The 12,913-nt window shown below is 40.4% G+C and overlaps 1 protein-coding gene across 1 annotated transcript in view; it reads left to right on the forward strand.

Moving 5' to 3' along the window:
* Positions 1-12,913, forward strand: part of LOC141799091 (plexin-A1-like) — a 453,927-nt gene that overhangs the window by 135,081 nt on the left and 305,933 nt on the right. The window contains exon 6 of the mRNA XM_074681180.1: positions 6,473-6,655. Within this exon, the coding sequence (XP_074537281.1) occupies positions 6,473-6,655 (183 nt within the window). The remainder of the gene's footprint in view (positions 1-6,472; positions 6,656-12,913) is intronic.

Here is a 12,913-nt window from a genome sequence, read left to right on the forward strand (position 1 = left end):
CTGGAGATCTGTTTTGATTTGTTGAGTCTGTTCTTGTTATGCCAACTTTTCTTGAGTCTTAATTGATCGCATTAGGAGGTTTTCTTTTGTGAAAACCTCACACTTGCACTGTGGAGACAATGCCCACCTCTACTCAAATTTGCTATTTTTAAAATGCTTTCCTAAGGCTTAGCTAATGTTGTTAGCATTATGGCTAACTGGCTACAGTAGCTTTTCTTTCCTCCCTTCCTGATTCAAACCTCTGTTATTCTGGAACTATCAGGAGCTTTGCTGACAACACTCACGAGCAACGAGCAAACATCAAGCTAATGTGTCTCCTCCAGTTTCAACATGGTGACATTGTTTGTGTGTTCAGCAGCTTGCCTCTCCTCAGTATCTCTCCGGTTTTTATGACTTCTTGGGCTTGTTACTTCCTGATTTTGCTGGGAAAACACTGATTGGTTGCTGAAAATGTTTACATCATTAAACTTCATTCCATGCATGGGGCTAGTCTAAAAAACTTGACATTATATGAAATGGTCTATAGATATTCATGATTTGATGAAAATGAAAAGTTTGGATTGGGTTTTGAGACATAACAATATTCAGATATTCAGCTCCATAATATTGAAATTATGGTGGTGACACAACTCCAGATGGTTTAATTGTAGAGATAAGAAGCTCTGTTCATTATGTTGGTGTGATTTTGTAGTCAAGTTGAATACGATCTGGTTTTGACATGGTTTGTTTTATTTTGAAACTCACTGTGTGTTTTTAGGTAGTTTCCATGCATAACTTCCAGTCTTGATTTGATTTTTGTAAATTGAGGCATCACAGCTCAGGGCATCCAGCAAAATTAAAAGGCTTTGCAAAACTGCTGCAAACTGCTGGACTGCACCCCAGTGGACTGAATCCAGTGTGAGTTGACAAACTGACTTGCATAGAAACCTGTCTGATCCTGTGCTGTGACATAGTGAAGCTGGATCAGAGTGACGTCTGGCCTGTTTAGCTTGTAAGACTGCATATGAAGATAGTCTCAGTGACTTCACCTATTTGTTTCTGAAGAGGTGTTTTGAGACATATGGTTGCCTTATTGGAACTGACCTTTGACCAAATCAAACTTTTGTTCAACCTGAATTTTAAAAAGATGGGGGTGAAGTGAACTTTTGTTCTTCTGGAAAACGGCTACCCAGCGCCTGCCTCAGTTAAATCAGCCATGCTCCAAATTGCGCCCATTTGTGCAAACTTGTCATGGAAATTTCTTCAAAGTGGATCAGTTAAAAAAAGTTTAACATACTGCTGACATGGTGTGCTTTCCTCTTTGGATTCTATCCTCGACTTTTCATTCACTCACTGATTTGGGGCTGAAAAAGCTTCAGCGCCTCTTCATTGAGCTGCTGTGGAAGAATGATAGAGTAGGCACACTGTAGGAATTACATGACTACAAGGCACACAACAGCTAGCAGATGTCGGGTCTGTGTGAGGCCACATTTGTCTGCAGTGAAAACACGTCGACTGAACGCTCCACTGTGCCTCAATCTGAGCTGTTGACTCTACGGTAATGATGCAAGTCAGGCTAAACATAACAAACCATTAGCGTCCTCAGCATGCCGGCAGCGGGGCTGGGAAGATGGCGATCTCACTTCTGTGTGTGTGAGAGCTTGACAGACACTGGGAATGCAGATTAGTTTACAAGAACGAGGCGCCAGGCATCAATAAATCCAGACTAAATTGTCTTATTAAAAGCTGCTATAATAAACATTTTTCACTGGTCTTGTTAAAGGTTTGGACACAGAGGATAGCAGGCCTGGTTTTAAGGAAGCAGAACATCAGTGGATATGAAACATGGGTTCAGTTTATCCCCCATAAACTCAAACAGCTTGGTGAAGCTATCTCTTTATTTGCATTTAGTTACATATATCTACAGCCATGTGACTTGCACATGCATGGACTGGTAATAGTCATCGTTATAATTCCTTTGAAGGACTATAGAAAGGGAGACAGCTGGAAAGGGGGAAAAGACGGTTTCTGAGAGCTGCAGGCATGTGAAAGCAGAAAAAAAAGATAACCCTCTGGGACGGACATCATTTCCCACTGGTGAGTCCTGTGAAACTAGAGAGGAAAAGAGGAGAAATGGAGAAGAGAAATATGTTTGGACTGAGAGGGGAAAACATGAAGGAGGAAGAGGAGGATTAGCAGGAGAGAGGGCTGGAAGAAAAGAGGAGTGAGACGGAGAGAGGAGGATGGGGAGTGGAGGTTCTGCTCTGTCTTTATCAGAGGAAACAGGGGAAACTGTGTCGCAGGAACTCAAGGCCAGGGTTCATACTGTCACTGAGCCGTGGCCATGTCTCGTTCTGCTCCTTACCCTCCTGTCCATCCTCTTTTTTCTCTCCTCCTCTCCTGCTTCCTACATATTTCATATCTGTCTCCATCTCCTCACTTCCCATCAGAACACTTCAGTTTCTTTTTGTGCTCCAGTTTTTCACCTTTCGTCCTTCAGTCTTCCTCTCGGATTACTTGCAAAACAGATCTTAAATTGAAAACATGTTTATCATGCTCTGTATGTCTCTGTCGCTCACCTCGTCTCATTCTGAATCTTTGCCCACGGCTGGCTGTGCAGAGTTTCTGGCTGCTTTTGAAAAAGTCTAGATGACAAAAGATGAAGCCCACAAAAGCCACATCTTCTCATGACTTTTTCTTTATCTGCTTACAAACTAACAAAAGTTCTGTGATGTTAGGAAGCTACATTATGGTACTGTGCGTGTCTGTGCATTTTCTGTTCTTCCTGTGCACTTTCGTTTTCTCGTTGAAGGAAGTTTGTCTCACTTCTATTGTTGTGTTGACATCAAAACATACGTTTCTCCACCAAACTGTTTTGCCATCCTATAAATGTTTTCAATTTCCACATGAAACCAGGAGATGTCATTCTTTTTTACAAAAGGGGCTAAGGTCAAGGAGAAGCTGTTAGTCATGGGAAGACTTCTCTCATTTTTCAAGTTTTCTTGGCAAAACATGGTCATTTAAATCTGCCAAACTGCCTGAAGTCATTTATTGTGCTTATTTAGGTTTATCTGCCATGAAATCAAACAGAAATAAATATTTTGAGGCTGAGAACAGACTGTGTAACACAGACCGTGAACACTGTGTGCTCTCTGTACTGACTACAACAGTGCACAGTGCACCTTACGGGGGATTCTCAAATCAAACACTACCGCTTCACACTTACTGGAAGTGATGAACACATTCCACAACAGTGCACAAGTGTTTTTCTGCTATTCATTAATTGCAACCATCTACTGATCCATTCCCTCCTCTTCTTCTACGTAGTTAAGATGGCAACCGTTGAGGGTGAGTAGGGTGAGAAGTGTCCAGCGTTCCACACTCAGCTTTTTGGCTGTTTTGAGTGCACCAGCTTACCAATCACAGTGCACTCAGTTTTTCCATACTGTCAGTGTAAACACACTTTATGTACAGTTTCTAGATCTGCGGCCTGTCATTGTCAGTCTCCACGTTAGAAATCTTGAAATCAACCTTACTTCAACCGAAGTTTTGTGAGGTGAGGAGATGGAGTTGAGGCCCGCTCTGAGAGTAGAAACAAAGTCTACAGTAGGGATGTCCCGATATTACATTTTCACTTCCGATACAATACCGATACTGCAGCATTAAGTATTGGCCCATACCGATATAAATCCGATAATACGATATCAGCATTAGACATACATACTTGTATTACTTATTCTGTAGTATGTCTGTCATGTTAGAAAAGGCTTGATTAAGTGATATTATTCAAACAAAGAACAGTAGTCAGCAACAGTAGGTATGAGGAAAAACTGACCCATTTATCATTAACCAATGAGTAACAGAAACTGCTTATATTGGAGATTTTAGATGCATTCCGATGTGGTACCGATACTTTTTTTTGCTGATATCGGACCGATATCCGATATCAATATCTGACTGGGACACCTCTAGTCTACAGAACAAAACTGTGGATTGTACCAGGACCTCATCAGGTTAATCTTTCTGTGTAAACTTCATTTTGCATAAGCAGCAATAGGATTCCCTTTGCTTTTGTTTACATCCCCTAGTGGTCACTTTAAGAACTGCATTTTTTTTATTATGGTATTAGCTTTATTTTTTAAAGAGACATACTGATTTTGTTTGTTTTTGTTTGTTTTTAATGCACTGCTTATGTAAAGGGAAAGAGACCATGGTGGTGACTCAGTGGAGTCCTGATCACCTTTACAGAGCACACACATGGATAACAAGGGCCCAAAGCAGCATCTGTCTGTGTTTCTGTTGTCTTTTTTATTTAAATTTCCACCTTGGGCATGATGCCTCAATAAGGATGTATTTGAAGTTTTGACATCACACAATTTTAGTCTTACTGATCTCAAAAACTTAAGTCTGTTCCAAATAATTCAGAGTCCTCTGATGCATGGACAATTTATCAGCTGAAGTTTTTTTGAATCTGTAGAGACTAAAAAAGATACAGATTTTTACTGCATGGCAGGTTAGGAGACCCATCATCAATGGCATATTTCCATTCATACTACCTTTTCAACCCTAAAGTTTGGAATGGGTACACCTCTAATTCCATCATTCCCTCCTGCACTGTTTCACAAAGCTCTACTGTCACCAGAACGGACAGTTACTACTGTGAAATGCTGAGTTCAGCTGACTCCTATGTTTCACTGATATCTGTATATAAAATATGCATACTGGAAGTTTTTATGTGTGTCATGCGTATCAGTGTAGGATTTGTTTTTGTGTCATGGGGATCAGTATTTATTTATACAGTTGTGTGCCTGTTAGTGTGTGTTTATACTGAATGTGTGTGGGTGTTTGTGTGTGTGAAATGGTCACAGTAACTCATGTGCTGTCGATTTTATCTGGCACACGCGTCAGACTTCGGGGAACCTCCTGGTGCATTCAAAGCTATCACATGCTTTTAATGACTTACCTATTACACACACACACACAGGAAAAACACACATTGACGTTCGTAAATCAGGCATGACATATCAACATATCAGCGTAGCTATGTGCCTGTACCAGACACTTTGATTATGATATGCTAATCTGACCTATAATTTACTTCCTGTCATTTCCCTGTCATCTCCTGCGTGTCCTGCTCCTGTGTTCACGCTCCGCTCTGTGTTTATCCCAGCTCTGTTTGATTTACTCACTGTACTGGCTTGTCTCTTATTAGAAACTACAGTGCTGAAGCTGTTCACAAAGAAATCAATATTAAAAACATTAGCAAACAACTGTTCATCCATTCAGAGCCTGCTGAGATGCTTAATTGCATGGTTTGACATCATGTTGTATGAAATAATCAAAGGCTGTAATGGAGGGGAAATCATCAGTCACAGAGGCTTTCACTGTAACATTGTGCCTCTGTGCTTAATGAAAGATTTATCATTGTCTTTGCTTGTCTTTTACTTTCAAAATGGTAAAATGCAGGGTAGAATATGCACGTCTTCTCAAAACAGCCATGAATTTTGCACCATTTCTGCAGACTTGGGTTTACTTCAGCTCTGTAAGATGTGAGCTAAATGATTGAGCTGGGGTCTGCAACCTTTGCTTCCATAAGAGCCATTTTGCCTCAGCTCACCTGGATTAAAGTCATTCGGGAGCCACAAAGTGTAGTTCACCTTCACAAAAAAGAAAAAAAAAAAAGGGTATAAAATTCATAGTAAAAATCTTGTGAAATTGATCAAAACACAAAGTTTTTTTTGTGTTTAAAAAATGTACATGTGATGTCTTATTTATTTATTTTGATAAATTTGCATAAAAAGAAAAAAAAAGAAACGTTTTATGTCATATATATCATTTATTTGTAAATTGGTGGAAATGAAAAAAATGGCAAAACTTGTCAAAAAATGTAATTTAAAATGAAGGCAAAAAATGCAAAAAATCCCCAAATTTTGAAATCCCCAAAATAGCCAAATTTGCATAAATTGGCAAAAAATAGTAGAAAAAAAATCATAATTCCAAGAATTTGCTAAAAAAATGAATAATTTGCAACAAATTTGCAGGCATCCAAAAAAACTGCAAAAACTCTGAAAATTTGCAAAATCTTGAAAAAAAATATAGTTTTTTATTTGCACAAAAAAATGTAAAAATTAAAAATAAATAAAAAAATGAATTAAAAAAATAGTGAAAAGTTAACTGTGAATGGTGATCCATGTTTTGCTAAACAAAATGTCATTGCATGATTTTATTCAGTGTCAATGTCTTCAATCATCACCCAGAAAAAAAACAAAAAAAATCTTTATTTTAATGAGTTTTTTTTTTATAGCCACAAGGGGCCAATTCATAAGAGTCAAAGAGCCACATAAGGCTCCGGAGCTGCAGGTTGCAGACCCTTTGTGCTGGAGAGATCTAGAGCCTCCCCCATGTTTAAGAATTGATGCCAGTTCAACCAGAAGAAAGATTTACGCTGAGCTAATGGTTGAGTTAATGCCTTTGTCTCCCCTTTCACCCCCAGCCCCTGCAGATAGACGATAACTTCTGCGGCCAGGACTTCAATCAGCCTCTCGGGGGCACCACTGCCATCGAGGGAATCCCACTCTACGTGGACAAGGACGACGGCATGACGTCTGTGGCGGCCTATGATTACAGAGGGAACACTGTGGCGTTCACTGGCACCCGCAGCGGACGCATAAAGAAGGTAGGATCCTGGAGGTTTTGTGTGTTAGTGTCCTCGGTTTGGTTATTGGGCGTATTATCTTAGAGAAAAGATAATTTTGATGTCATTCAGTCTTGCTTTCCTTGCTCCACAACCTTCAGTTTATAAGCCGTTGAAGTGCAGAGTATAAAAGTGATATATTCTAAGGTAAAGGAAAAAGCTCCTTTGCAGATGTATCTCTCCCCTGACAGCGACAGTAGTTTTATTTTGTTGATTTTTTTCCCCGGCTCTTTTGTCATTGAAAATGTGACAAAAAGTGGGGTTTCAACCGCTCCTGCTAGATTACAACAACGCAAGGGAGTGTTTGTGTGCATGTGTGTGTATGTGTGTGTGTGCGCTCTACAGAAAACCATTTTCACTTCGAAGCAATTTTGTGTCATTTTGTGATGTATTTTCAATGGTTATTGCTTTTGGCATCGCTGACAAATGGTTTTGTCATCAGAAATCTCATTGCAGACATCAGCTGTGAATGTGCGTGTGTGTGTGTGTGGATGTGTGTGTGTGTGCTTTGTTTTAAAATTGCTTTGTCAGTGAATGCTGGAAACATAGCATAACTGACACATACATATTTGGAGGAGAAAGTAGAGAAGGAAGTTTGTGTCCTCCAGAGCCAGAGAGTTTGAGTCTTGTTGGCTGAGGTGTGGAGCTCATGCTGTGCGACAAACTGGAGCTGTGTGGGTTTTAGCTTGTTGTTGTTCAACGGTCTAGTCACGGTGTTTTCAAGAGCCAGGAAGTGAATGTGAGTGGCTGCAAGGTGGACTCTAATGCTTCTCCTGAGTGTCTTTGATGAGGAAATGCTTCATGTTTGTGTGTATTTGTGTGGATCTGTGTAGAGCGCCGTCCTCTATCACAGAGGAGCAGTAATTTCCTGTCCAGCGTCCACACAGCATGCGGTCTCTTTGAGTGTGTCTTTACAGTATGTTTGCTCTTCAAGTACCCATGTTGAGTCGACCACACGGTGCGCGTGCCAATCAGCTGCTCCTTCATCTGAGATCTGACTGAGCTGCTTCTGCTGTCTCTCTTTGTTTCCCAGCAGGACGCCTCCCAGAGTGTGTCCGTGTCACTGATACTGTGAAGACTAAAATAAAACTCTTACCTGAGGATAAAAATAATTGCATAAATACATACATAATAGGAATTAGATGAGAAGGAGTTGCATCCACATTTCACTGTCAGCTGCTTTTAACTTTGAAAAGTTTTAACGATTTGTCCCCTGAGTTTCGGAGCACCGCACTTTCAGTCATCCATCATTTTTTGGTGCTTGTGTCGTTCATTTTGAATGATGACGACTTTCTCTGGAAGTTGTTGTGTTTGAGTCATAAAGTCTGTCATATCCAGTGAAAGAAAACTGAAACATTCAGCTGCTCCAGTTTTTGACAGTGTTAGCATTAGCTTCCTGTTTCTCTGCAGTCTGTGGATATCTTATATTCCTGTCAGCTGCTTCTATATGCTCTGGCATTTTGCGAATAACTGCGTCTGTGTCATTTTTGCTCTTGAGACTAAAATAAAACTGTTACCTGGGGATAAAAGTAATTGCATGAACAGATACGTAATGCAAAATAAATAATTAAAAGCTACATCCACATTTCACTGTCAGCAGCATTTCCTTGAAGAAGTTTCACAGGAGTTATTTTTCAGTGCATTATACATTGAAGTCATCCATACTTGTCTTATATTTCAAACAGTGACGTCTTTGTTTGGTAGTCTTTTTCCTCACACCCTCTTTCAGTCATTTTCTATTAGAGCTAGAACAGAAAAGCATTTGAAACATCCAGCCGCTACAGTCTCAGGCATGAGTCTGACAGTTTTATCATTAGGTCTGTGTGTTTCTGCAGCCTCTGGAATATCTGTTGCAGTAATGCTGCTGTCAACTGCACCTATATAAGATATGATAATGTGCACAGACACACACTCACACACAGACACACACACACACACACACACTCATGCCTCCTTACACAGCTTCCTGTCTCTGGTGTTTTGCTAAGTCGACTGAAACCTGGCCCACTAGTCCTTGCGCCTGACCCCTGTTCTGTGTCTGAGTGTGTGTGTGTGTGTGTAGACAGATGATTTGTGTGTGGGGGGTCAGCAGATCCTGGATGATATCCCGCTGATCGGAATCCCATTTCCCCTCAGCCGGCGTGTCTTCCTGTGCTCGAGGAGGAAGGTGAATACAGGAGGTGGAGGCCGCCAGTGTCCTCACACAGATCAATGCAGATGCTGCTGTGTCATGCAGTCGTCTGTGTGAGCCGGGACACAGTGAGACAGAGCAGTAATTACAATACATCAGCTGAGATCACACCCACGGTGGTTTTATGAGACTTTTGGCTCCTCGTAAATCTTTTTTTTTTCTCCTTTCAACACAGAAGAGTTAGCTTTAACGCCAAAGGTAACGCAGAATCCTTCCTCGATTCTACTTACATACATGACTGGTGTCTGTAAATAAACAGATGATGCTTCAAGTGTTGGATTAGGGCCGAGTATTGGCATATACCTCACGTCATGATAATTTCCCGATTTCACAGTATTGTGCTACATTTCAACTAATGCTGCACGATATGGGGAAAAGGTGCAATTTGCGATTTGTGATTAGGTGGACAATATTGCGATTGTGATTGTGATTGCGATTTAATAAAAAAAGAGTTGTGTCATGATGAGTCTACAGACTTGCTTGGTTATCATGGAGAAAAATCTGAATTGCATGTGCTGACATTGCGATTGCGATATCCTCTTTTGCGATTACGTAATTGCACATGCTGACATTGCGATTGCGATTGCGATTGCGATTGCGATAATCGTGCAGCCCTAATTGCAACATTCTACAGAGTTAACTATTTGATTAAAAACAATTCTTTTATTTTATTGTGGTTACAATAACACCAAATGCAGTGTCCCATACACACACTTAACTGGGAAACAAAAAGTGTGTCAAGTTTTGGAAAAAAAAAAATGTTTGAAATACTTGGTCAGTTGTTGAAACTGTTAAATGTCACTTTGTCTAACCAAAGTTACTCATAAAAAATCTAATATCGCAGAAAACATGACTATGATTATTATTTTATCAGTCTACACTGTAAAATTGAACTTAAAATAATTTTAAACTAACAGACCAACTTAGAATATACTTTGAGATTTTATTTGTTATACAGTTTATGGGTAACATACAATGGAGTGGCTCTTCGGCACCATCTGCTGCAGTGGAGGTGCAGAGGACAAATTGTACTTTCAACTCACCTTAAATATGTTTTTTTTAAAAAACAAAAATAGTGATATTTGGAGATGAAATATCAATATTTTATAACAGGTCAAAGTATCAGGACATATTGCCGTATTGATATTTTTTTTACACCTCTATGTCCAACTAACCTTGCAGAGCAGATGGACCTGCCTAATTCAGTTTCTGAAATCCTGAAGATCCATCTTGCCAGGCTCCATTGACCAACAAATTCACTCTGCCAGCCCAATCAGGGAACAGAGGCGGGAGCAGACGTGACGTCAGCAGACTTTCGTGTTCATCAGCGTTCCTTTGGTTCTTAAGTTAACTTTACAAAAACAGCAGCAGTCGTCTAACGCCATTATCACAGTTGTTTCTCAAGTTCCTGTAGTTGTTCGTCTATTGTTTCTCAGCAGCGGCGCACATAAGCTACTTCATACTGTGGCCTGATGTGGATTGGTCTGTGGTGAGTGTGTCAGTCAGAATGATTGTCCAATCACCAGCTGCTGATTTTTTTGAAGGTCCAGTCTCTGAAGACAAACCCGAGGAGCTGCTACCCAGATGTACTCGTGAAGTATTTCCGTGGCGGATATATGAAGCTGTTCATCTGGTGTGTCACGTTAATGTCCGACAGTAGGAATGCATTTCTCTATGGGTGGATAGTCTCTAGACTTGATAGAGACTACCTGTAGACATTCAGGAGAGACTAATCTAGCTGAAAAAGCACACTGTCATACAGTCTCCATAAAATTCATCACTCGTGACCTGTACTTGAGGCAGATTTTAGACAAAATATGACACGGTGGAGGAGTTTTTCAGGCACATTTTACACCTAGTGGTTTCCTGTAGGCATAAACTGACTTGTGGGGCCAAATTTACAAAACAAATCATAACAACTGTTTCAGAGACTTTCAAACTACTGAGATTTTTGATCTTGTAAACTTTCTGATATCTATTTTCAATAATTAATGAAATCATACCATGCAATGCAGTACAGTATGATATATTATAAACGCATTATGGCCTGTGTATGGAAATGTGTTCCTACAGAGAAAAGAGATACAGGTGATCCCAGTAGCATCACATTTATTCTCACTGCTAAATGTGATATAGATAGCTCACAGTTCAGCAAAGGGATTAAAATCAAAGAAAATCATATTGCAGGACTTCTCCTCCCCCCTCTGATTCTGACTCAGATGATTCAAACATATAAAGCTGCACTATGCTGATTGAAACACGATAATGCCAAGGAGATGCCAATCACACGCAGTCTGCTGCGCCCACACGGCATCAAGAGACGCTTCAGACATCCTAATGATCTCTTTTTGAACAAGATTCTCTAATAGTCAACATTTTCAGCTTTGACATTACACCAGTGTTTTAACTGTTTCATTTTCTAAAGGCCATTAATAAGGTTAAATAACAGCTGCCCAACACCAGACCCAGATTTGTATATTTGAGTGTGGACGAGGGAATGAAGCAGGGATTAGGAGGAAGGTGAAAAAGAGAGCCAGGCTGCAGAAGCAGACGGGGAAAGATGGTTCCAGGCTGTGCAGTTTTATTGCTATTCATTGGAGTTAAACTGTGCTCCCCTGGCCTAATGAAATGTAAAGCTGCAGCGTGTTGATGTCTCCCCACATGCACGCTCATTACAATTCCTTCACTGTGACTGAATGTGTGTCTGCCTGCGCGGACACGTCTCGGCTCCTAGACTCCCCGTATTGATTGATCCATGAATACATAATCACTAGTGTAAATCTTAAACCTAGGCAGTCCATTTGATGAGTGATGGTGTTTTTGTCTGTGTCAGTCTGTCTGACACACACAGGCACAGGCGGACAGTTCGCTGTGACATAAGTAAAGGGTAACTCGGTGCTGCTTTACATGAGCATGTCTAATCACTGAGCTTTTGCTGACTAAGCACACAGCATGTATGTGCAAAATACCAGCAAACATCTTCATTAGCCTACTGTGGAGTTAAAGGCTCTTCCTTCTCTGCGGGTTTGTCTATACGTGTAAGGTCTGACACGCTTTGATTAATTAGTCCTTGATTGCTAAATTCTTTGCACGACCTTCAAACATTTTTGTGACCAAATGGGAGACGCTGTATCACTGATACTTTTTATCTGCATGGTGACCTTTGTGGTTATTGTCAATACATGGTTTAGGGGAAAAAAAAATAACAGAAGAGGAAAAGCTGCAAACCATCAGATACCAAAGAGTTGTCTGGGATGATTCGATGAAATTTTATTAGTGGTTGCACCAAAGTCTGCTTTCATGAGTGACAATGGTGTCCACAAACTTAAAACTGATGCACTAAGACATCAAAACTAGTCTCTCTATTGAAAACAAAATATGTGTGACATTCTTTAGTGTTGATCTCATTATTCATAAAATAAACAATGCTTTTTTTATGTAACTTGAATATTTTAATGTCAATGTTAGTCGCTGAAAACTCACAAATCAAACATGATGACATTGGTCTTGTAACACCACAGTACAAGCCTTTGTAGGCTGGCAGGTTGCAGGTGGGTACAGGTATCTCTGAGCAGCATGAAATTACACTTTTGGCAGCCTTCTGTGCCGTTTGCCAGAAACATCCGAAAAAAATCCCTTTCAGATCTCAGTAAAAACCTGGAAATCCTTTCATTCCCCTCATTTCGTCTTCTCTTTTGTCTACCTGGGAGAACAAGGCGCTCTCGCCACATCAGGTGAGATGAAAAGAAGCTCTCAGCAGGCTGAAGTATTTCCAGATTTCAGAAACAAAAAGAGCCAAGCCAGACAGGCAGAGACAGAAAGGGGGATTTACTCAGAGTGGTGTATAGGTGTGTGAATATGGTGTGTGTGTGTGGTAGGTGAATGGGGGTGGTGGTTTCATGTCATTTCATCATTTCCCTGCTAGCAGCGAATCCAATTACTTTCCCCTTTCCTTTCTATCTTGGAAGATAGCCTGAGTGACAGGACTGATTGGAGCAGCACTACTGAGGTAACTGTGCCAACTGTTTGATTGACATGAGGCTGGCACT

The sequence above is a fragment of the Halichoeres trimaculatus genome, unplaced genomic scaffold (assembly GCF_033239565.1).
Source record: "Halichoeres trimaculatus isolate MK-OKI-2021-1 unplaced genomic scaffold, fHalTri1.1 fHalTri1_scaffold_11, whole genome shotgun sequence".
In the NCBI taxonomy this organism is placed as follows: Eukaryota; Metazoa; Chordata; class Actinopteri; order Labriformes; family Labridae; genus Halichoeres; species Halichoeres trimaculatus.